This window comes from Halictus rubicundus, chromosome 2 (genome assembly GCF_050948215.1).
Source record: "Halictus rubicundus isolate RS-2024b chromosome 2, iyHalRubi1_principal, whole genome shotgun sequence".
NCBI classification, from domain to species: domain Eukaryota; kingdom Metazoa; phylum Arthropoda; class Insecta; order Hymenoptera; family Halictidae; genus Halictus; species Halictus rubicundus.
In genome coordinates, this window is record NC_135150.1 from 7,035,351 (window position 1) to 7,058,313 (window position 22,963).

Below are 22,963 nucleotides of genomic sequence, written 5' to 3' on the forward strand. Positions count from 1 at the left end.
ATAATACTTTTTTGTTTATTTTGCGATACGTGTCTCTGCTGATACGATCGGATAGTATAAACACCTACATATGTATAAAGGCATTGAAGAATGTTTGTGTGAACGGTGCTGAACGGAACCGTTACGTGTCTGTGCAGGTAGTATAAATCGATCTTCATACGTGCACTCGGGTAAGAAAGACTTCGTCCGAAACAATCCGCGTGTATATACAGTGATTTCTCTATATATGTCGCTAAGGCCTGGATGATGAACGTGGCGGAATGGTTCCGAAGCACGAGAGGCCTCGGACGCCGAGGAGTATAAACATAACACGGGTTGGGTATGTTTCTTGGACGATACATGACGCTGGCAAGACCCGTGTTGTTGACACATATCGAGAATTCACTATATCGGGCACCTGTCCGAGCCCGTAATTTCGAATACCCGCACATCCCTAATTTATAGCTATCATATAAAAACGACACGGCTCGTGGTATGACTCAATACGTTCGCAGTACGCACGATTGCTGCAGAGAATGAGTTTATTCATCGATCTCGATGGACTCGTGTTTCACACAGCTGTACTCCACGATGAAGTCCCTAACTATGTTTTTAATCGATACTACTGGCAGGGGCGGCAGTGGTCCAGGATGTCGTTTCCTGTGGGACAGCAGTCCGGGCCTTTGCGCGAACATTTGTCCGCAAACGTCGCAGACGTACGGCTTTTTGCCGGTATGTATGACAACGTGTCTCTCCATGGGGCTGAGCCTGCGGAAGGATTTCCCGCAGATCGGACAGGTGAAAGGTTTCTGGCCAGTATGCACTCGCAAATGAGCCGCAAGTGTGCGACCTCGAAGTACTTTGCCACACTTCGGGCATGTTATGCTCGCGCTCTTTTGCTCCGCGTGCCATTGCTTGTGTTGCTCCAGGCTCTCCGGCGTCGCCATGTATCGCCTGCATTGTAAGCATTGGTAGTACAGGTTCTCGTGGACGCTCCTCATGTGATTCTGCATGGATCTTTCACTATTGAACGAGGCGTTGCAGATGGAACACTTGACGGTCGACCCGGAGTAGTGCATATGCTTGATGTGCTGGGTCAGGTCGCCCTTCAGCTTGAACGGCTTCTGACAGATCTTGCAGGTGTACAAGAACTCGTTGGTGTGCAGCCGGAGAATGTGGCTTTTCAACGTGCTCTTGAGCGGGGTCTTGTAGCTGCAGACGGTACACGTGTACAGTTCCGTCAGCTCTAGCTGCCCGTGTTCTTGTTCGGCGTGCACGATCAACTCCCTCTTCAGTCGGAACGGCTTGTCGCAGGTGCTGCACTCATATTTGTACGACTGTATGTGCTTCAGTATGTGCGTCTTCCGATAGAACACTTTGCCACAACGATCACAGTACAGAGGCCTGCGGCCTTTCCCGTTGTACGGCTTCGGTAGAACTTGGTTTCTTGGAGCTTCGTCTTTGGAACTCGGAACATGATTAGCGAAGGTCGTTGTTGGTCTTTCCGGTGGCCGATGCCCGGCCGATTTCCTGACGCCCATTAAGCTACACGTGTTCTCAATTTCGAACCGGCAGACCTCGTCCACACTTGAAACGTCTCCTAAAGGGTCCAGCAGGGAACTAAAACAGAGAAAATTCGGTCACGTTAGAATGTGATGTACAGAGAGGTCACATGTAGTTTTAGAGTGAGAGCTTACTTACTTGGAATACTTTAACGGCGAGGTAAACGTGTACAGGGATATTGGGAGTATTAACGAACACGTGGACCTATTGTAATTACTTTACTACACACTTAAGCGCCCGCTCTTTTCCACATTTAATAAGGTACTTGTCCCAATTACTGTGCCATTAAGCTAACTCGTTAATTCATGAAGTAACTAATGAATTATTTGATTTCAATGTTAATGCTCCTTCCAAAATTTGTATTTTCTTTCAAATAAATGCTTTTAAAAGCACTTTATAGATTCACTTTAAAAAACGCAAAAACGCTTCAAAACTGCTTATATCACAATTTTTTCAGAAACCTACACAGTTTTATGATACAAAGTATACCTTATATAGTGTAAATTACATTAATTATCTATTTATTTAGTTCAGTTAAATAGACGTTCTTAATAGTGTACTATTAAAAAATGGGATCTGATGTCAATAAAAAAGAAAGGAATTCTTTATTGACAAAATTCATATTGTTCGTTTTATACTTGGAAAAACATCATTACATGTTTAATACATTTTTCAGTAAGAAACAAATACATGATAATCTTAAAAGTGTCTAATTTTTTGTCGTTCGAGGTTGGTACAGTGAATTTCCGATATAAGTCCCTACATACCTAACGTTTAAAGGTCCTTGAACTTACCCATACCGCCGCGGGGTATACCCCGTGAGGGGCCGAAGCTCGAGGAGTAACACGATCGGGTATATCAGTGTGAGACCAGAAGACCACTGCTAATCTCGTAACAAAACTTCTTTACTTTTCATTATTTTTTTACGGGACTTTCACCGACATATTCGTGGCATTTTTCTGAGTAAAATGAAACCACATATATGATGTAATTCCGATTATCTATCATCCGTCTATATTCCAGCGTGCACTGTGTATTTCAAATGCAACGTTCAGCGAGAACCACAAATTTCGTCTAAATGTCCCTCGCCAGAACAGCGCAAGGGACTTATATCGAGAATTCACTGTAATGATAAAAACAGTACTCCAAAAATTATATTTAAAAAAATCACAGATTAATATTTAATTTGTGCTCCGTAATTAATATTAAGTACAGTATTAATATACTGATTATAGAAGTAATGAACGCATCAAACAGAACTATCAAATATCCGCATACACAATGAACGTGGTTGTTGAAGAATTGTGGTTTATTTTAATCGAATTCACTGATTGGAAAGCGAATACTATATCCATTGATCTTGCTCATAACACTACTTCGTTTGATCTCTTTTCACGGCTAAAATTTCAGTCTATTTATAAAAGAAGAGATTACTGACCCGAAACGTCATGCAGGATGCTGACCCTGCTTCTGATCTCGTAAGCTCGGTTTATTGATGAAGTATTTATACACGTACACAAATTTAATCGGATATTTAAAATACTTTTTTTTTTTTAAATAAAACATTACACACACTTATCTCGTCACACAGAGAAATATCAACTTTGAAAGCCTAAATAGCAGGGGTTAAAAATGGTCATAGATGGGAAAATTTCTGCCGCATATTATTGTTTCTACATCGATCCCAGATTAGTTTTAAAATAGTTGCTTACGTTTTGCTCCTGCACTAGACATCAAAATATACTTGTGTTGGGTTTCAATAATAGAGGCCAGAGCAAAGATTCTCAAACTTATTTGGCCTACGCACCTTTTTCAGACAAAAACAGAAAGATGCAGTGACAAATTTGCGGTATTTTGTATAAATATTTGTATCCAGCCTCTTGAATCGTATCAGCGCCCACTGTGGGGAACCCTGGGCTAGAGCAACGAAACGCTCAAACATTTAAAAGAATGACATGAAAACATATTTGGGACAAAATATGTACACCGTTAAGGAGAACGTATCACAATTTGATTTCTTTGACCTTGCAATGATTTTGGAACGTCCTTCTATTCTATTCATATTTTTACTATTTTTGTTAAATCAAAATCGGTAATTTAGTGGCAATCTTGAAGGCATAAGCGCCACTAAATAATTTAGTAATTATTTACAACAGGGGGCTCCTCATCGGTTTCAATAACTTCGAAATCTGTTGTCAAAATTATTATTCTAAACAACACTTTCCTATACATGTTACACTATTTTTGCAGTGTGGGTTAGATCTAGATGAGATCTAGATTACATCGGTTCTTTCCTAATAAAGTGTGGATTTTTATGCAATATAAAAATTTTCTAAGTCGATCATAGGAAATGGAAGTCAGGTGAAAATGTATTTCTTTGTCCCATAATTTCGATAAGTCGAAAACAATGTAATAACATTCTTGAATTCTTCTACCATCTTCACAGTTCTGTTTTCCATTCATCCGTTTTATACCATAAATGCATAAAATCCCCAGTTTACTAATAAATTATGATCTCATCTTTCGTCAATGTTCATGAATCATTTTAATTCATTTCGATTTAACACGCTAGCTGCCACCATTTATTTCACTACCAACTAACAATGTTTTTAATTGACATTTTCCTGTTCTTTTTTATGTTTGTTAATCAGCATGGATTATTTTAATTCATTTCAATTTATCACGTTTGCAACCACTATTTATTTTACCACATACCCTTATTGTTAAAATGTTTTATTTAATGAGATCCACCTCCTCAAGGAAGTATTAAAACAATTTAGCAGAAGAACATCATGCTGTCCAGTTAGCCAAACCTGTTTCGAAAAATTTTGATGAATGTTTGTAATCATACTTTGCGAGGAAAAGGTGGTCGTTTTGATGCCAAGACCATGTTTGGAGTAGAATTTGGTCCCTATTTGCAGGAGGCAAAACGGAATTCGAAATTAAATAATTTCAAGTTTTGTTTCTTTTTTAAGATTGAAATATTTACAGATCTTAAAATAATAGTGTTTTCCCTCCTACAGCACGATTTCCTCTGATTTTGCCCGACATTTACTCTTACAAGGAGAGGCCACGTCCTTTGGGTCACCGATTCGGTTGAAACTTTGCACACTTATAGATCTCGTTCTCCTCTTTACGAATATATACCATTATAGGGGCAGATACCCAATACTTTTAGAGATATTGATGATTGAAGTTTCATTATTTCCCATGTAATGCCGTATTTTTTCTACCCTACAACAACAGTCGATGTGGCGCAACGATAGCGTGCCATGTTTTCAGCTGGACGACCAGGGTTCAAATCCTGCCGACTAACGCATTTTTTTTTAAATTTCATTATGTTTTATCATTGCATATTTATATTATTAATTTCAAACGATTAAATTTCACGCATAAAATTGCATTTTGAATTACAAATAACATGTATTTCGTATTTCGCAATTCCATTTAAATTATATAATCAACACGGATCAGACAGGATGTCAGTATCAATCAACGTTCGAAAGGACAATAACATATAAGGGAGTAAAGACCGCACTTGTTTAAAAAAAGGTAGATGAACTTATGTCACATCACACAAACGTAATAGTAACTTGTTCGAAATCTGGAAAGTTAACACAAGATATTTATAAAGAGTTCTTAAAATTTAATATATATATTTAATATATAAATTACTATTACTATTTAATTACTATTAATTATTATTTAATATATAACAATAGTAAATAATCCTGTTGTTAGTAAATAAATACATGTTATTTGTAATTCAAAATGCAATTTTATGCGTGAAATTTAATCGTTTGAAATTAATAATATAAATATGCAATGATAAAACATAATGAAATTTTTAAAAAATGCGTTAGTCGGCAGGATTTGAACCCTGGTCGTACGGCTGAAAACTTGGCACGCTACCGTTGCGCCACACCGACTCTTGTTGTAGGCTAGAAAAAATACGGCATTACATGGGAAATAATGAAACTTCAATCATCAATATCTCGAAAAGTATTGGGTATCTGCCCCTATAATGGTATATATTCGTAAAGAGGAGAACGAGATCTATAAGTGTGCAAAGTTTCAACCGAATCGGTGACCCGAAGGACGTGGCCTCTCCTTGTTAGTGCGACCGACCTGCCGTCTATAAGGAAGCCAAGGTTTGGTCTCAATTTGCTTTCCATTTGGCATGGATTTTTGGCTGCAAACTTTTCACTCACATACCGTGATAAGTTTTAATGGCAAATTAACAGCATATCAAAAGAAAATTACTTACCGGGTGTGTACTGCGACTTTAAACAACAAAGTATATAAAATTGATTCGACTGTCTTTAAGAGGGCCGCCTTGCCGCTTCGATGACTCTGTGTAACCACACACACATAGAAGAAACCCATATACGTATACGAAACTTGCAAGGGTCACGGGGGTTCAAACATTGTGTTCAATATCGCAATGAGCAATTCAGAAGTGGTACACCTACTTGGTTTCCTGAAAATCCAATCTAGGGCTGTACGGTCTCCAAAATAACTATTTGTACGTTATCGTGGAGTAATTTGTAATATTCGGCGGCATACTGCCTGTCACGAGGCGTCTGAAATTGCACCTCGCGATTCCAACATTTTCCACTACTAGCGCCACTGTCACTGTCAGGCAGTATGCCGCCGAATATTACAAATTACTCCACGATAACGTACAAATAGTTATTTTGGAGACCGTACAGCCCTAGATGGGATTTTTAGGAAACCAAGTAGGTAGACCACTTCTGAATTGCTCATTGCGATATTGAAGCGTCAGTTTGAGCCCCTGTGAACCCTTGAAAGTTTACACAGAGTCATCAAGGCGGAAAGGTGGCCCTCTTGAGGAAATTGCGAGATTTCCGACGTCGCGTATGTGTGACAGTGACAGCGAACGTGTTAAAGAAACTAGAGTCACTTATTTACTGCAAAACACAAACGTCTGGTATCACTAATGTTGCTCATTTGGCCAGTGATGATTGGCAGTGAAAAAACTAATTTCAACACATTTCAACAAAGGTCAACAGTTTTTCGGTTGTAATTCCTTTGATTTTGTGGGTCAGCGTATCAGACCTGGGAAAATTTATTTCGTAAGTGGCCAGCAGTTTGCGAAAATGTCCCGTGAAACGAGAAGGTTACGAACTCTGGACGTATCGATACATTCGCGGAGTGTTGTGGGCAAGTTACTCGACATCCATAGCTCTGTTCTTCATAGTGTATTCCTTGGTGAACTCCATCACGATGTTCTTGACGGAGACGACAGGTAGAGGCGGCAGTGGACCAGGATGTCGCTTCCGATGGCAGATGAGTCCAGGCTTTTGCGCGAACGCTTGTCCGCAGACGTCGCAGATGTACGGCCTTTTGCCGGTGTGTATAAGAACATGCTGCTCCATGGCGGTTTGTCTGGTGAAGGACCTTCCGCAAATCGGACATGGAAAAGGCTTGAGCCCGGTGTGCACCCGCATGTGTCCTTCTATAGTGCGACCACGAAGTATCTTTCCGCACGTCGAACACACGACCCTCTCTCTCTCCTTGTGCCAGAGTATGTGCCGATCCAGACTCTTCTGAGTGGACAGACAGCGTTTGCATATGCTGCATTCGAAAGGATGCTTGTTATGGCTGTACCTCATGTGACGTTTAAGGGCAGGTACGCTTTTATAAGAATGCCCGCACACGGAGCATATAACGGCTGGAGCGTCGGTGTGCATCTGATTGGTATGCTGTTTCAGGTCGTTTTTCAGTTTGAACTTCTTCTGGCAGATGGTGCACGTGTACGGATAGCTGGTCGTGTGCTTGCGGATGATGTGATCCTTCAGGATCCACTTGTTCGTGCTCTTGAAGTCGCATATATGGCACGGATAGACCAACGGACCGTGTTGCTCGAGAATGTGCAGTCTCAAGTCCTTGGCCTTTTGAAAACCCTGGTTGCAGAACCTGCACTGGTTCACGTGCTCCTTAATGTGCAGTATCAACGACGTTTTCCGGCCGAAGCTCTTGCCGCAGTGGTCGCAATCCAGGAACCTGGACTTCTCCAGATGGAACTTCGCCTCAGGCTCCTACGTGGTGCGTGAGAACAGGACGCAGAATAAATTTCTCGATTAGTTTTCGGTTTTGACTTTATAGAAACGTATAAACAAGGGTAATGTGCTCACAATTTTCACGTCGCAGAACTCCATGGGCTCCGTGTCCTCCAGAGGATTCTTCGGCCGGGAACTAAAACAGATTGAATTCGGGCTGGTTAAAAGGTTGGCTCTTTAGTCGCAGGGTGTCGTTCTAGATGAGGAGCTTACTTACTTGAAGTACTTTTAGCGGAGGGACATTTCTCGAGCGCTTATAAATTCATCGGTATCGAACAGTGGGATAGTGTTTCTAGTTATCGAGAGTATAATCGTAAGACAACACTTTTGTGCGTGTGCGTGAAAATTAGTGGTGGACACAGTACTTCCTTTCTATGAGTTCAGTATGTATACTCTGTATATAGTACTCCGTATTCAGTATGTATGCACTCTCTCCGTAACTGTCGCAGATTCGGGTCTACCAAGTGACAGTTCTAGAAAAGGTACTACATTTTCTTTGTAGTGTGCCGAACGTAGAGAAGGATAGCGATTGAAAAAGAAAGAGGAAGTAAGGTTCGCCGTCCTCTTTCCCACCCAAAACTTTAATCGCTTATTACACAAGTAATTATAATCGCAATTCTACCTTGTATGGTGTTATTTTAATTAGAGAACACAAGTACGATGGTAAAAGTTTTATTAAAAAAAATATATATATTCGACTTCGTTGGCTCGGTCGTCGAGCGTCTTTACCGCTTGATTGGTTCCAAGAGGGATCCCCTCAGTAGTGGGAATACCATTTTGACAGTTACTGTAGAGATCTTTTCGACAGTTACGGAGAGAATACTCTAGACGGTTACAGAGATCTGCGAACACCGTGTTGTGATCGGTTCGTTAATTGAGACTTGCTTCAGCCTTGGTCTCTTCCCCTTGCTCATCACAATCCCCCCTTTCCAGTATAGGTGAGCCTTACTGACTGCGACCCTTGCTGTTTGTTGGTGATGCGATCACAATGCTGGAAACACACTTTGCTGATCATGCAAAGTATGATTGTAGGGAGGGACTACTGTTTGCGTTCGAAATAGTTGTTGCAGAAAGTATAGCGAAATTGTTATTGTATTCTTCACAGATTATACAGTTATTTAATTATACAAATATTATGTTTGTCCTTGTATAACGCTAAATAATTATACATATCATGCTATTTTTATAAATGTGTAGATGGGGTAAGGATGGAACAGACGCTTCACACGTTGTAGAAGTTGCAGATTAATGCAAATCTTGATTTTATTGAAAAATTCACAGTACAATAAAAAAAGTATGAAGAATATTTTCAAAAAATATTCAGAATGTTGTGTTATCATTAAAAATATTATTCAAAGTCGCAGAAGATTTACAAAAATTCGTACACTTATAACAATATTTAGAAAAAGGACATGTGGGGATGCATGTCACGTCGTATGTGGATTGCATACTTCATATAATACCTTGTAACAACGCGATCGAAATACTAAAACAAGCGATCTTTCCGATTAAAAGCTTTCGACTATGGCAAACATTTTCAAAAGTACAAACATACCAAAGCAAAAGTCTTTACTATCTAATTGAAAATAACAAAGAGCTTTTGGATTGTAACATTTAATATCCATTCTATATGTTCTTTTGGTAATAAAAATCACTGAAAATTTTTCTCATATCGGTGTACAATATTACAAATGCAATTAGACGTTTCATTGCGCATCAAAATCATGTCACATCGAAAGCTTAGAAAGTCAACGATAGTCAACATATCACCAAACGAACTATAAATCTTAATTGCTCTCAAAAAATCTTTTTTTGAGTTCACAGCCCTTCTTTCAATAATCATTGACCAAATATTATGAAGGGGGTTTAGGACTATTGGATAACATGGTTATGTTTCAGTGGAAATGTTATGCTATAGTTTCATGAACATACCAATACTTTTGATTCTCGATACATTCGCAAACAATTTAAAGGAAAATCCTTTGAAATTGAATAAAAATTGTGGGAATAACGCATAAAGCAATGTTTGTTTTCTATTTCTGTCGAGAAAATGGTTGTTAATCATGCATAAATAATTATGTAATATTTAAATATCGATGTCATCGAAGTTCATTATATTGAAAAAAATGACATTTGAGATAAAAGGCTCTAATATTTGAAATAATTAATATATGGATTGATTCTCAAATTCGTAGTGGAATTCTGTCACATAAATTGAAAACATCGTTATAAAATGCTGATACAATCTCGCATAAAATTTTCCTAGGTAAAATAAAAATCTCATGATACTAAGGGTTAAAAAGCCTCCAAATTCTTAGTCAATAAAAATATCAATTTCGTGCAATTTGAATAGTCCTGCACCCCTTAAGTATTCGAGAAACTAAATACTGCTTCGTTCAAAAAGTTCGTAGAGTGATTGCTTTACTGTCGTCTCGACAACGCTATAGCGATCTGTTCAGGCGAGAAATGTTGTTTATATCCTTATAGACTAAGTTTCGCGATCCTGAAGTAGGCCATTTGCTTGTAACAACTTTAATAGGCCCATGATTATTTCATTCGTCACACGTCTTGAAAAATGTCTGACGATCTTTTTAAACAACAACAACGTATTAACCCTTGACGACGAACCATTGTTTAGAAACATTTACTGCTTTATTTTTCAATTCTTCAAAATATTTTTTTGGAGCTTACTTTCTGTAGTCACGTTAATGTTTCCGTTGCTGCTAATGCAACAGCTGTTCATTTAATTAATTTACCAGAGATTGAGTAATTGAATGACAATTTTGATTCCCTGGGTCAAAATGGACCCAGGCACTGTCGTCGGAGGGTTAATGTGAAATTCGTGAAACTCGGGAAAAGAGGAACTGAAGTTATAACGCGTTTTACTGTACAAATCAGTAAAAATATAAACTAGCACTGTAGCTAGATAACTGTTGTATTATCCGAACTTGCATATTTCAGTGATTCAATCAAAATGTTCTGCATCAATTGCAGTGGACAGGGACTAAATACAAATGTCTTTATTTCTTTAATAAATGTGTCTTCAAATGCATAAAATCAGTAGTCTACTGATTAGTTCGGATAACCGAGTTTCTACTTTATCATGAATTAAACGAGTAAATATAATCCAAATTGTATCGTATTTGATATCATTTCAATCGGAACAATGTCATGAATATACAGGCCCTGTATTACGGGGTGTTCCATTTGAATTTTCGCCTAAAATTAGTTCCCACATTATAGCTCGTATGAAAAAATATTTTAAATACAACTTACACTGATTTAGGGGAGACATCTTACACAAATCGTCTCTAGCTGGTTGTGCTTTCGAGATTTCAAGGTGACCTCTGTTTTTTTTAAATACCGAACTGTACGTTTTTATTTAGGTAAGCGTGTAGCCTATCCCAAGACAATTTCACTGACCTATAACACTTTCGTCTGCCAAAGTCACTCAAGGTCATTTAGTGCTGTTCAAAATTTAGCTGAGCTAGGCGGAAGCACGTCCACGTAGAGAAGATTTGTGACCACCATAAGAAGTCTCTTCCGAAACAGAGTAAGTTTCATTTGAAAGATTCGTTCCAACTAGCTATAATTCAGGAAATAACTGTGTGCGAAACTGCCATTGGATTAGTATTGTCTCACCGATACGCCAGCATCGTTGACTCGCTATATTTTTATTCCGATATCAGACGACGATGTTTATATCGGAACAAGAAAATCGCTATCCCCTCTTCTTCTTTTGAAATTGTCCGCTCGACACCACTTTTGTGCCAAAACTAGAGGCTATATCATATTCTATCCTTGTCCAACGAAAGATATCTTTGCTCGATCGACGACTTTATGGTCTGTCGCTACTTCTCGCTTCTCCGTGTTCCCTCTCGATCAGTTTCCTCAGATTAGGGGAATTGTCTCGAACGGAGGGGAACACGGTTACCCTCTCTCTGCCGTTACCAGAGTAGTCATAGCGCAGACGCAGACACATCGCGAATTGGGTACGCGCATCACGTTACGTGATCGGTCCGTGGTGGTCGGAGGAATAATGTCGTAGAAGGGTAGAATAGGAGACAAGTCGTACTTTAAAAATGCGACGAAAGCCGGTCTCCCGAGGCATCGTCTTATATCAGAATATAATGTGCATACAATTGTATACAGGGTGATCCACGCAATTGTTTTAAGTCATACCTCCGTTATTATTGCATTTACGAAAAAATGATAAAGGAGAAAGATAAATGGTTCGAAGGGCACTACATCTGTAGGCCTTTAAATTTATTTTAGATGCAGCAGTGCATGTGCAATTAACAATTGCATCATTTCTTTAAATAGAAATGCACATGTTTTTGCACATATCGATTCTTCCGTTCATTCTACGTAAAAAATGATAAGGCATTAATCTGATGTTAGTAGCTTTTTTGTAGGTGGACGCGTAAAGGACATATGAAGGTCAACTTCATTTTTTTAAATGGAATGTCCCATTTTTTATACCATAGATCGATAGAGTATCGAAATCTGAGTATAAAAGCGTTGACCTCCATATGTCCTAAATCTAATAGTTAACTAATTCGGATAATATCTCGTTAACTATTAGGTTTAGGACATATGAAGGTCAATGCTTTTAAACTCAGACTTTGATACTCTATCGATCTATGGTATAAAAAATGGGACATTCCATTTAAAAAAATGAAGTTGACCTTCATATGTCCTTTACGCGTCCACCTACAAAAAAGCTACTGTTTCTGGCGCCTCACCCTGTATACAATCGCTGCTCAGCCGACCACTTTACAGTTTCCTGCTACATTTGAATTCAGAGAATCTAAATCTACATCCATCGTGTTCACTCTCGGCCCACTCGAGAACAAAGTCAAGCTGTGTAGGTACACTCATCCAAAATATGACGACAGCCAGTCCCGAGCCATCGTCTTATATCGGAATAAGACTGTATCATTTTTTACGTCTGACGCTAGCAATAAGAGATCAATGAATAGTGTCTGTACACGATATGAGTGATATTTTGGTCCTGAGGTTTGATCGATACATTACAGTACTGCGAAGGGGATACCATCGACTTGGAAGAAATCTGAAAGACCGAATTTCGTTGTTGCGACTCCATGAACGTATTGAACAGAGTGGTATCAATTATTCGATTTTGATCATCGTATTTTTCATAGTATATTCCTTGGTGAACTCAGTCACGATGTTCTTGATCGACACAACGGGCAGAGGAGGTAGTGGTCCAGGGTGTCTCTTCCTGTGGCAAATCAGTCCGGGTTTCTGCGCGAAAGCCTGTCCGCAAATATCACAAACGTACGGCCTCTTCCCGGTGTGAATCAGGACGTGTTGTTCTTGCGCGGTCTGCCTCCGGAACGATTTCCCGCATACCGGACAGGGGAACGGTTTCACTCCAGTGTGCACCCTCATGTGAGAGTCAAGGTCGCGGCCTCGAAACCTTTTGCCGCACGTTGGACAAAGCACCTTCTCTCTGGTCTCGTGCCACGTCAGATGCTGCTCGAGATTCTCCTGCGTGGTCATGCCTCTCCGGCAGATCCGACAGATGAACTCCGGCTTGTAGTGCCTGTACTTCATGTGGGCCTTCAGCGCGTGGAGGTTCTTGCTGAAGTGTCCGCACACGTCGCAGACGATCGGTGGCGCGTCACTGTGGTTCTGTTTCACGTGGTGGTTCAGGGCCTTCTTGATCTTGAACTGTTTCCCGCAGACGTCGCACGCGAAGTTATAGTTGCTCGTGTGCAGCCGTATGTAGTGGTTCTTCAGCGTGCCCTTGTTGTTGCTCTTGTAGTCGCACACGCTACAGTCGTACACCTGTTGTCTGTGGATCTTCTCGACGTGCGAGGCCAGGTATCGGCGAAGCCGGAACGTCTTCGGGCAGTCGGCGCACTTGTGCCGGTGCTTCTTCAAGTGCTCCGCGAGGTTGCCTTTCTTCGAGAACTTGCGGCGACAATGGTCGCACTCCAGCCGGCTCGTTACCGTTCTTTTCTTTGTTCGCCGATCGGCACCGCTCGCCAGTGACAATGCCGGCTCTGTTTTGTCCCCGTTGTACTCCTCTCGGCACACCATCACAGTCTCGAAGTTCTCTTTTTCGATCCAGTCCGTGTATTCCACGCTCACGGCCGAGCAGATCTTGTACTTTTCGCTCAGGGGATCCAGAATCCTAAAACAGACAATTTACGGCTCGGGTTACGATCGATTCGACAGCGAACGAGAACGTCTTAGCAATTAACGGTTGAAGAGAAGGGATCGCCTGCAGGAAACTACCTGAAACTTCTGTAGATCACTAAAGAGAATCGTTAATTTGAAACAGTCGAACGATGCTGTTTTGTAGGAATCACGTGGTAATAATAATCTAAGTCTAATGTTCGTACCTTTACGTAGTTTTAAACGATCCAATACACTCGCCGCCTGGAAATGATGAAAAGTCAGAGATTATTATTGTTTCTGCGGCAGGGTGTAATACAGCAGACATACTTATCTGGGTGTTCTAATACTTTTTGTTCTCTCGGGAACTCACGCAGTCCCCCGGCGTAATTATCGGTCTCAGGATCTTTCGATCCTGACTGTGATTGAACTTTTTTTTACATTGATCGATATACAGGTTCGTGTACGTTCGGGGTGGGGACAGTTCAGAAGATCGAACTCAGTAAAAATATTTATTTCGAACTCAAAGCTATACACAGCATGTACGTGTCTTTACGAAGGTATTACACTAGGTTATTGATTTTAGAAAAATAGCCGTCGTAGGCGTGCTTCCATCCACGTGAGCTTCTTTTTCCATTGTTTTTATAGGGGATACTGTCTTATGGTTATGTTACAGTTATTCTTGGGAGGACTAGCTCACATAGAAAACAGGTGTTGCGCTACCAGGGTGATCGAGAAAGAAAGCATCGAATTTCCAAGTTGAATCAGTTTTTGGGTGGCAATCGGTGGACGAATCAATTGAAAACAATTTCGTTTGTCCTAGAAAGTATTGTTTGCCTTTAAATCGATCGGGCTTCTCCTAAATCACCCCGTGCATAACAGTGTACGGATACTAACAAATTCGCAGAGGGAAAGAGTTCGTTAAACGTTGCATAACTCGTGTCACCGATCACTTTGCGATTGCTCTTCACGTTCATATTTTATATTCTGATCGCTGAAACACGTGCTTATCGTATAAAGAAGCAAACGTAAAATTTATTTCAGTAGCGACGTTTCGTGCTCGATTGAAATTGATTTAGATTTTCATTTTACGTCGTTATAGGATCGAGAAATATTAATTGGTTAGATCCGACCTGAGAATATTGGTCGTTACAGAGGTGCAATTTTATGATACATGAATTGCAATTGTACATTGTACAGAAAATTCAGTTCATCGAGAGTTGCATAGGACACCTTCCCTTCCGTATAATATCAATTAGAATACTCGTCAATAATAAAACTTTTCAATTCATACTAAACTTGGCTCGTAGACTTTGTACGTTCGTTAAGAGGACAGTTCGAAGAGACAGTATTGTTACGGCGACATGTTCAATGTAAAGTCGTACCAAAAACCAACCCCTAAACAAATAATAGGGGAGAGGGGTTGCCAAGAAACTGTCGTATCTGACAGTAGTTTAACAACTGACAGTTGAGAAGTCGATCACGAACCTGGATCGGTCGCGCGATCGTGACATTAAACAATTACTGTGAATTACTGTAAATTATTGTAATGTCTTGTAAATAATGTGTTACAATCGAAAATGCCTGGACTCATGACGTGAAGTGCCGTGGATTATTCGCAGCAGTATATTTTTCTTCATCTGAACGTCTTAAATTTACAAGGCTGTTATTCTATTGTACATCTTACACTATACTTACAATTATATGCAATACATCTAAAAATAATTATTGTTTGCTATTCCGCGTTCCCGATCATTAGATTTAGATGGTATATAGATTGCTCTGGAATTCTGTTCACGTCCACTGTTCGAAACACCTCCTTCCTCTTTAACAAACAATAAGATCAACAGAGAGATATTTTTACTTGTTGTTGAAGCTTTTTAAATTTCAATAAATATCGTGTACAATAGTTTTATGTGTTTTCCAAAAGAATATGCTGGAACATAAACATTCAGTATAATGTTAATCTGTCAATTGAATAATTCTTCAAGTCCCGATGCTCGCATAATTTAAACCTAATGAAAATAGTAAAGCATAAACGTTATTAAACCTCGTACGGTCCTCAGAGTGGAAATTCATCCATTTTCCGTTTTTTGACATTGCAAAATGTCTGCAATCTTCTGATCACGTTGCAATTCGATGTGTTTATTTGAGATATGAAATTCAGAATAAAATACAATTGGTTAAATTAAGACGTACAGGAAAAATAGATGAAATATCACGCGAGAATGCAACTATTTGTGAGGAACATACGAGGACTAACAGAAGTATAGTGCATTTTCGCTGTAAAGGTATCTATCTATTCCCTGAAAATTCTTTTATCAGAACACTTTTGTTCTTCTTTTAATTTAAATAGTCGAAGCTCGAAGAAAAATTCAATAAAAAACCACGAAGTCACATAATATTCTCAATTATCGTTGATTCTTCAACAACGAGTCATACGAGCCATTGATCGTTAATTTAGATGCGACAAGTAGGACTCCACGATTGACGTTTACAACCAACATTCCATGCTACCGGAAGTCGTTACGCAATAATCGTATCGATATGCAAAGGAATTCAAATCATTCAAGAGATAATTAACATGTTCGCCATCAACGTCGTCGGTTATTTGCGAGAATCGGAATCTTCTATTTTGTCTGGAGACAGACAGATTAATTTTATATGTATTGTTGCTCCAAGACATAGTGCTGGAAAATCAAATTGTCGATGCAGTTTTTAAATATTTTATAGGAACGTTGGATTTAACGATAACTACAAAGACTAATTAAGAGGTCATGTTCAATCAAGAGGCCGAACAAAAGTGTTTCTTCGGAAATTCTTATATTAAAAACTGTATAAGACTTTGTTAAAAAAATGTTTTCATGCATAAAACTTTATCTTGAAAAATATCATGTGATTTATTATTAAGTGGTTCTTCGTAACATATTCTGATATGTTAATATATTATGTGATGTTCGAATGGAAGGCTTTTCGAAATAGTGATTTGAGACAAAATGGCGAATGTTTTAAGTATAGTATATTTACTTTCAGATAAACTAGTACACAACAATGGTCCCCGCCATTTAAGGTCAGCAACAATTTTTGAATCGTGACACATGATTAGACAAAATATTACGCAGTACTCTTTGAAACAAACCATTTCAAATACGAAAACATGTTTTCAAATAAAGTCCTACAGTATTTGGAGGAAAAGTTTCGAAAAATCACAGTTCTTTGAGCGAACACGATTCCTTACAATCAATGACAGTAACGAGCATGTTAATCACCGTCTTTCTCGAACCGACGAAAAACTTGAACTGATGTTAGATCCGAAACAATGTATTTCCATAGACGGAAGAGGACTCTACGCTTCCTCCTCGATCCTTTCTTCGTTCTCGCGCGCGCTGATTTCCTGAACGTATCCTTCCGTGAACTCTTTGACGATGTCAGCGATAGGCATGACGGGTAACGGTGGATGGGGTCCGGGATGGGTCTTCCTGTGGCAGATGAGGCCCGGTTTCTGCGTGAACGCCTTGCCGCAGATGTCGCAGACGAACGGTCTCTTCCCGGTGTGTATCAGCAGATGCTGACGCAACTGGGACCTCCTCGCGAAAGGCTTGTTGCAAATCAGGCAGGAATGTGGCTTGCATCCCGTGTGCACGGCCATGTGCCTCTTGAACGAGTCCTTCTTGGTGAACGTTTTCCCGCACTCCGCGCACACGATCTTCTCCCTCTTCTCGTGTTGCGTCAACAGGTGCTGATCAAGATTCTCTTGTGTGACCATGCGTCGCTTGCATATGTGGCACTCGTACTTGGGCTTGTAGTGCGCCCACTTTTGGTGCACGTACAGCGAGCCGCTGTTCTGGCACAGTTTGCCACACACGTCGCAGTTAATCGGCCTCTCCTTGTGGTGGAACCGCACGTGGTTCGTCAGGTCGCCCTTCACCTTGAACTTCTTCGAGCAGAACATGCACTGGTGCTCGTACCGGTCGGTGTGCTTCCTGATGAAGTGCGACTGCAACGAGTGCTTCGACCTGCAGACGAACCCGCAGGTGGCGCACGGGAACAGCATATTGTTCGGCCGTTTCCTCGACCAGGTCTCGTGCTTTCTTTCTAGATGCGCCGCAAACAGGCTCTTCTTCAGGGTCCTGTAGTCGCAGACTGCGCAGATATACGCGCCGTCCTCTTGTATGCATACCTTCTTCTTGTGCGTCCAGGCCACGTGCTTCCGGAACGAAATCGCCGAGCTGAACATCTCCGAACAAACTTTGCACTTCAACGCCCCGCCCGAGCTCCTCGAGATCTTTCTGCGGGTCTTGGTGGGCATCGCGTGATTGTTCCCCGCTTCCAAGATGTCCTCCTCCAGGTACTCGACCTGCTCTACATGGTCCGATTGCTCCGCCTGGTCCACGTCCTCGACCTCCTCCAACTGCTCCAGCTGTTCCTGCTCGGTGTAGATGTCCGGATCGTCAGCGACCTGCTCGTAGTCCATCTTCTTCTCGTCCACATCGGTGGACATCAGCTTCTCTATGGTGACCATGCTACCGTGAACCTTCACCTGATACAGATCCCCGATCTTATCGTGCTCATCCTCGATCGAGCCGTTCAAGATGATCGGCTTTACATCGTCCTCCTCCTCCTCCTCCTCGTCCCTCTGCTCGGAACTTCCGTTCAGCAAGTGGTCCTCGTCTTCGTACAGCTTTTCGTCGGAAGAGTCGTACGGCAGCTCGTCGTTGTTGTATAGATTCTCGACCTTGATGAAGTGCTGCTTCTCGTCTTCGTTCTCGGTTTCGTCGATTTGGCCCAGCATCTCTTCGTCCGGCAGCGGCGCGTCGTTTTCGGGTACAAACGCGTAGTACGGCTTCCCGTCGAACTCCAGGATCTGCCATTTTTTCATAACCACCGACTCCTTGTCGTAGAGAAAGATGCCGCGCGAGCTCAGGCTCTCGGCGTCGTACCTGAAACATCACCGATCGACAGCGTTAATTAAGTTCGCGACCGGGAGGTTGCGACGCGACGCGACTTGGCGCGGAACTGCAAGAAGCGGTTTCAAGCGGGACATTTCTTATTCTTACGTGCTGCGGAAACCGTGAAAGGTCCTCGCGAACACCCTCGTGAAATGTTGTTACGCGGCGGTTGGTTAGAGAGAAAGTGTGAGAGAAAGAGAGATACACGCGGAATGGTAGGCTTCGTGGTTAGCGGTGACAAGTCAAGGCGACAACGAGCTTAGTTTCTGGTAGATTGGAAAATTGGAGGACACTACTGTACCGGATTAGTCGCGAGGTGTGCTGTACAGCGAGAGAGTAGTCAGGGTGAAGCGATGCTGTGTGGTGGTCGGCTACTCTGAATTACACGTGTGTTGTCGATGGAAAAAACAATACTTTATTCCGATCAAACGGCGAGACCGTTACATATCTTACAAGTAAAGAATCGTTAAAAGACCATTCAACGATTTGCGTCAGGAATTTCTTGCCATCTGTTCGACACTTTCGAAACTCTATTTATTGTTCTGCACCGAGAGTATTTTTCAGCTTTCAGTAATTATTGGAGGCACGAGTGTGACGCTTTTGTGGATAGACTCGTAAAATAATGTGTATGAAATAATTGTTAGATGAATCTTTCATGATCTGCGAGACTTTTGTTCGTAATCATTACGACGGAGATGAAATGGTTCGAACACGATCTCCGTATGAAACAAGATTATGTACTGAGAAATAAAATATATGTCAAGGAACAAATGTTGCGACGAATGCAAATGTTTTTGTATTATTTTAAAATAACAATATTTCAAAGGGTTAATCTTTCATTCCGACGATAGAACTTCGTCAACAAGCATTTCTAGTCTCGACACGTTCAAAACTCGCACAGTATTTCGTTCATTCTACACACGTGTCCGTTCTGAACATGTATTTCATTTGCTCATGAACTCTTTCAAGATGTGATCGATATGCATGACCGGTAGAGGCGGCAGCGTTCCAGAATGTATCTTCCTATGGCAAATGAGGCCAGCCTTCTGGGCGAAGGACTTTCCGCAAACGTCGCAGACGTAGATCCTCTCTCCCGTGTGCAGAAGCAGGTGTTGGCTCAGACTGCTGTGAGTGGTGAAAGCCCTTGCGCAAACCGTGCATTTGTACGGCTTGTCCCCGGTGTGTATTCGCATGTGCTTCCTGAAGTCGTGATTCTCGAAGAAGGTCTTGCCGCACTCCTCGCACACGCACTTCTCCTTCTTCTCGTGCTGGGTGAGAACATGCTGGTCCAGGTTCTCCTTGGTGACCAGTCGCCTGTGGCAGACCGGACACTCGTACTTCGCTTTGTAATGAGCGTGCTTCTGATGGGTGTACAAACTGTGGCTGTTGCGACAGGTCTTCCCGCACACGTCGCACATCACCGGGGCCTCCTGATGATTCAGCCGAATGTGCGTCGTCAGGTCGCCCTTGACCTTGAACTCCTTGCCGCACTGTTTACAAGGGAACTCGTAGTGTTGCGTATGCTTGCGCACGAAGTGAGACCTCAGCGTCTCCTTGCGCGAGCAGGTCAGGCCGCAAATTACGCAGGCGAATTTCCGTTTGGTGGTGGACATGCTCATCCCTGATCCGTCGTGATCCTGAGCCAGATGGGCGATCATGCTGGACCTCTTGCTGCAACGGAAGTCGCAGATCAAGCAAGAAAGAGGCTCCTGCTTCTGGCAGGTTAGCTCCATGGACGAAGAGTCTTCGGAAAATAGCTTTTTCTCCTGAGTTTCGTGTATCAGCTTGTGTCGTAGGATGTATTTCTTTTTAAACTGTTTGTTGCAAACATCGCAGCTGAACGTGTTAGAATCTTCCTTTCGTATCACTTTCAAGTCCTCGTCTTCACGGAGCACCTTCACGGATGCTGGTCCCTGCCTAAAACAGGAAAGAAACTCGCGTTTATTAGGGTTCCAGGGTTAGATTGCTATACTGGATCTTGGTAATTACTTACATTTCGAGGAAATAGTCACGACGGGTTTCGTACGAGAAGATAATATGTTATTGTTGCGATAAAGTAATGGGTAGTCGACTAGGATAGTACAAGCGATGGTTTCAATCTTTATTTTACTGGCAGTAATCGAGTAATGGTTATACGATTTATATCGTGGAAAATAGAAGTAAATATAAAAGTGTCGAGTAATTTTGTCGACAAATTGACGAGCACAGGATAAATTAATAAACCAACTAGAACAAATTTTGTCATCAAAGAAAAATCATTCGAATTTTCCCGATCTCGTTTGCATTTCGTGTCAGACACGGTGAAAAATTACATTATACAATGTATTTTTAACTGCGCCATCAATGGTGTGGAACGATGTGACAAAATCCCATAATAGAGGCAATCATTCTTTATGGCATTTCAAGGACGCACGGTATTGATTAATCGTTAAAGATGAGCTTGCCGTTAACACTTTCCCGAGATAGGTAATACCGAGCTTCCTGAAACATGGGGATAGAAATGCTTACTATATTTAAATATAGCGTATGTTTACATAAATAATGTTTACTGAACATTAAATCGATTATCTGAATTAAATCAATTTAGACGAAATTGCGTGTACCACTTACCTGTAGTTAAACAAAGACACATATAATTCAACAAGTTTTAATACACACATCAAACAAAAAACCATAATTATTTCTTTTACAGAGATCATTCATCAAATGTAATTAAAACTAACGTTTTGGATCTGTCTTGTAGAGTATGGAAATAAAAGTAATCTGTTGAGTTTTCGAGTTAATTGTATTGTATAAATAGCACATATTCGTTGGCATCATAAATCGTTTTATTCCGAACTATTGTCGACAACTAAGAAGTAAGAATCGTCGATTAAATAATATTTCAATAAAAATATGCTATTGTCCGAAGTGTTTATGACCAAAATATTTCCCCCAAATCTCTCCTTGTATACAATATATATTACAGCGGATTTCAAACCGCGTTAGGTGTCCTAAGTAATTCATTTTTACAACACATATTCGTTTAAATTACGTTGTTTAAGTATGACCTTATGAAATTACTTTCCATCGACGCACGGGGTCCGTGCGCGTGCACTAGTACCCATAAAGAAAAACCACGACGCAAGTAACTCGAATTAAAAGAATTAAATAATTACAAATACATGGTATTCCGTGAACAGTGATCGCTACAAAATTTTCAACCGCTTTCTCTTTTGTATTCACTGAAACATACAGATATGAGAATATCAGTAAAAGAACTATATTCTTATAACAAATCAAGGAAGGGCGGACTTCTCCTAAAACTTGTTCATACTTACACCAGTGCACCATTAAAAGATAGAATCTCAAAGAGTTTTTATGCAAAAGCTGTACCTCGAACGAGCACCGTTGAAAGTCCACTTTACGCGTGATTTAGCACAAGAGTAATGCCTCTCTAGTAGCTCATAATCTTACAGCATAACGTTGTTAATGACTAAGAAACGATGAATGTGCATGACAGAAAAATGCTGAGAGACCAACTCTGTAAATTAGTGAAAATAAAAATGAATATACTACTAACTGGTTTTTAATGAGAACGTTATCAATGGAATGATCATTGTTTTTCAATGCAAATTGAAATACTATCTTACACGTATTGTCGACGTCTTCTAACGTGATACTTGGAAGGAATGCGAAAGCAATTTGCAAAAAAGTTCGATTCATCAGGTGCACACAGTTGAGTCACACGCATTCTCGCTATTCGCTGAGAAATTTACTACTTCAGGTGTATGCATCGTGTGACGGTAAACTTCGTTATGCGACGTTATAAGACGTTATCCGACACTGACAATACAACACCTTCATTCATAAATTCATACTACCTACAGTGATCCACCATTCTTAAACTAACAAAGTATTCAAAGAAGGAACAGGTAACTGTTTAAAATATGTTTCTGCAAACTACTTGTAAAAAATATAAACCTACACAACCGTTCGCATATGAGTCACTTGCAAATTAAAAATAAACTGTGTTCGATAACATTATCATTTGTGAAGGCTAGCTGATGTACAGTTAGTCACAAAAGTGTACACTTGAAAACTTTCAAGTATTCAAGATAAAAGGTTCGAACATTTTAGGAACATTAATAAATGGATTGGTCCAATATTAAAGACTGTGTGAAAAGATGTTTGTGCATTTTCTACAGGAAAATATAAAAATATTTCAAAGTTCACTTATGACAAAAATGAGTAGGTCAAATG

General features: G+C 40.6%; 3 protein-coding genes and 2 long non-coding RNA genes across 6 annotated transcripts in view; 1 reads left to right on the forward strand and 4 right to left on the reverse strand.

Annotated features, from left to right (window-relative positions):
- Window positions 1–2,211: 2,211 nt before the first annotated feature.
- Window positions 2,212–3,093, forward strand: LOC143364162 (uncharacterized). The gene is made up of 2 exons (XR_013084007.1): window positions 2,212–2,322; window positions 2,416–3,093. It is a non-coding gene; the product is annotated as an uncharacterized LOC143364162 (long non-coding RNA).
- Window positions 3,094–8,953: 5,860 nt separating this feature from the next.
- Window positions 8,954–10,993, reverse strand: LOC143364164 (uncharacterized). Its single transcript, XR_013084008.1, has 2 exons — window positions 10,512–10,993; window positions 8,954–10,439 (listed from the first exon to the last, which is right to left on the reverse strand). It is a non-coding gene; the product is annotated as an uncharacterized LOC143364164 (long non-coding RNA).
- A 1,529-nt stretch (window positions 10,994–12,522) lies between these two features.
- On the reverse strand, window positions 12,523–14,171 carry LOC143364042 (uncharacterized). Its single transcript, XM_076804560.1, has 2 exons — window positions 14,000–14,171; window positions 12,523–13,788 (listed from the first exon to the last, which is right to left on the reverse strand). Exon 2 carries the CDS (start codon window positions 13,692–13,694, stop codon window positions 12,759–12,761), a length of 936 nt encoding a protein of 311 aa, XP_076660675.1. The 5' UTR covers window positions 13,695–13,788; window positions 14,000–14,171; the 3' UTR covers window positions 12,523–12,758.
- A 99-nt stretch (window positions 14,172–14,270) lies between these two features.
- Window positions 14,271–22,963, reverse strand: part of LOC143363861 (uncharacterized) — a 71,771-nt gene continuing 63,078 nt past the window's right edge. Inside the window, exon 5 of the mRNA XM_076804403.1 lies at window positions 14,271–18,712. Coding sequence (XP_076660518.1) covers window positions 17,119–18,712 — 1,594 coding nt within the window. The 3' untranslated portion in view covers window positions 14,271–17,118. The remainder of the gene's footprint in view (window positions 18,713–22,963) is intronic.
- On the reverse strand, window positions 18,742–22,961 carry LOC143364020 (uncharacterized). Of its 2 annotated transcripts, XM_076804547.1 has the most exons (3): window positions 22,042–22,961; window positions 20,715–21,945; window positions 18,742–20,638 (listed from the first exon to the last, which is right to left on the reverse strand). In XM_076804547.1, coding segments are annotated over exons 2-3 (975 nt in total). In that variant the 5' UTR covers window positions 20,717–21,945; window positions 22,042–22,961; the 3' UTR covers window positions 18,742–19,665. The 2 variants fall into 2 exon arrangements, with proteins under 2 accessions (XP_076660662.1, XP_076660658.1); XM_076804543.1 differs by having other exon boundaries at window positions 20,715–22,961.

Bases quoted from the DNA above. Each gene is read 5' to 3' on its own strand.
- LOC143364042 (XM_076804560.1), bottom strand. From the start codon at position 13,694: ATGGTGTGCCGAGAGGAGTACAACGGGGACAAAACAGAGCCGGCATTG.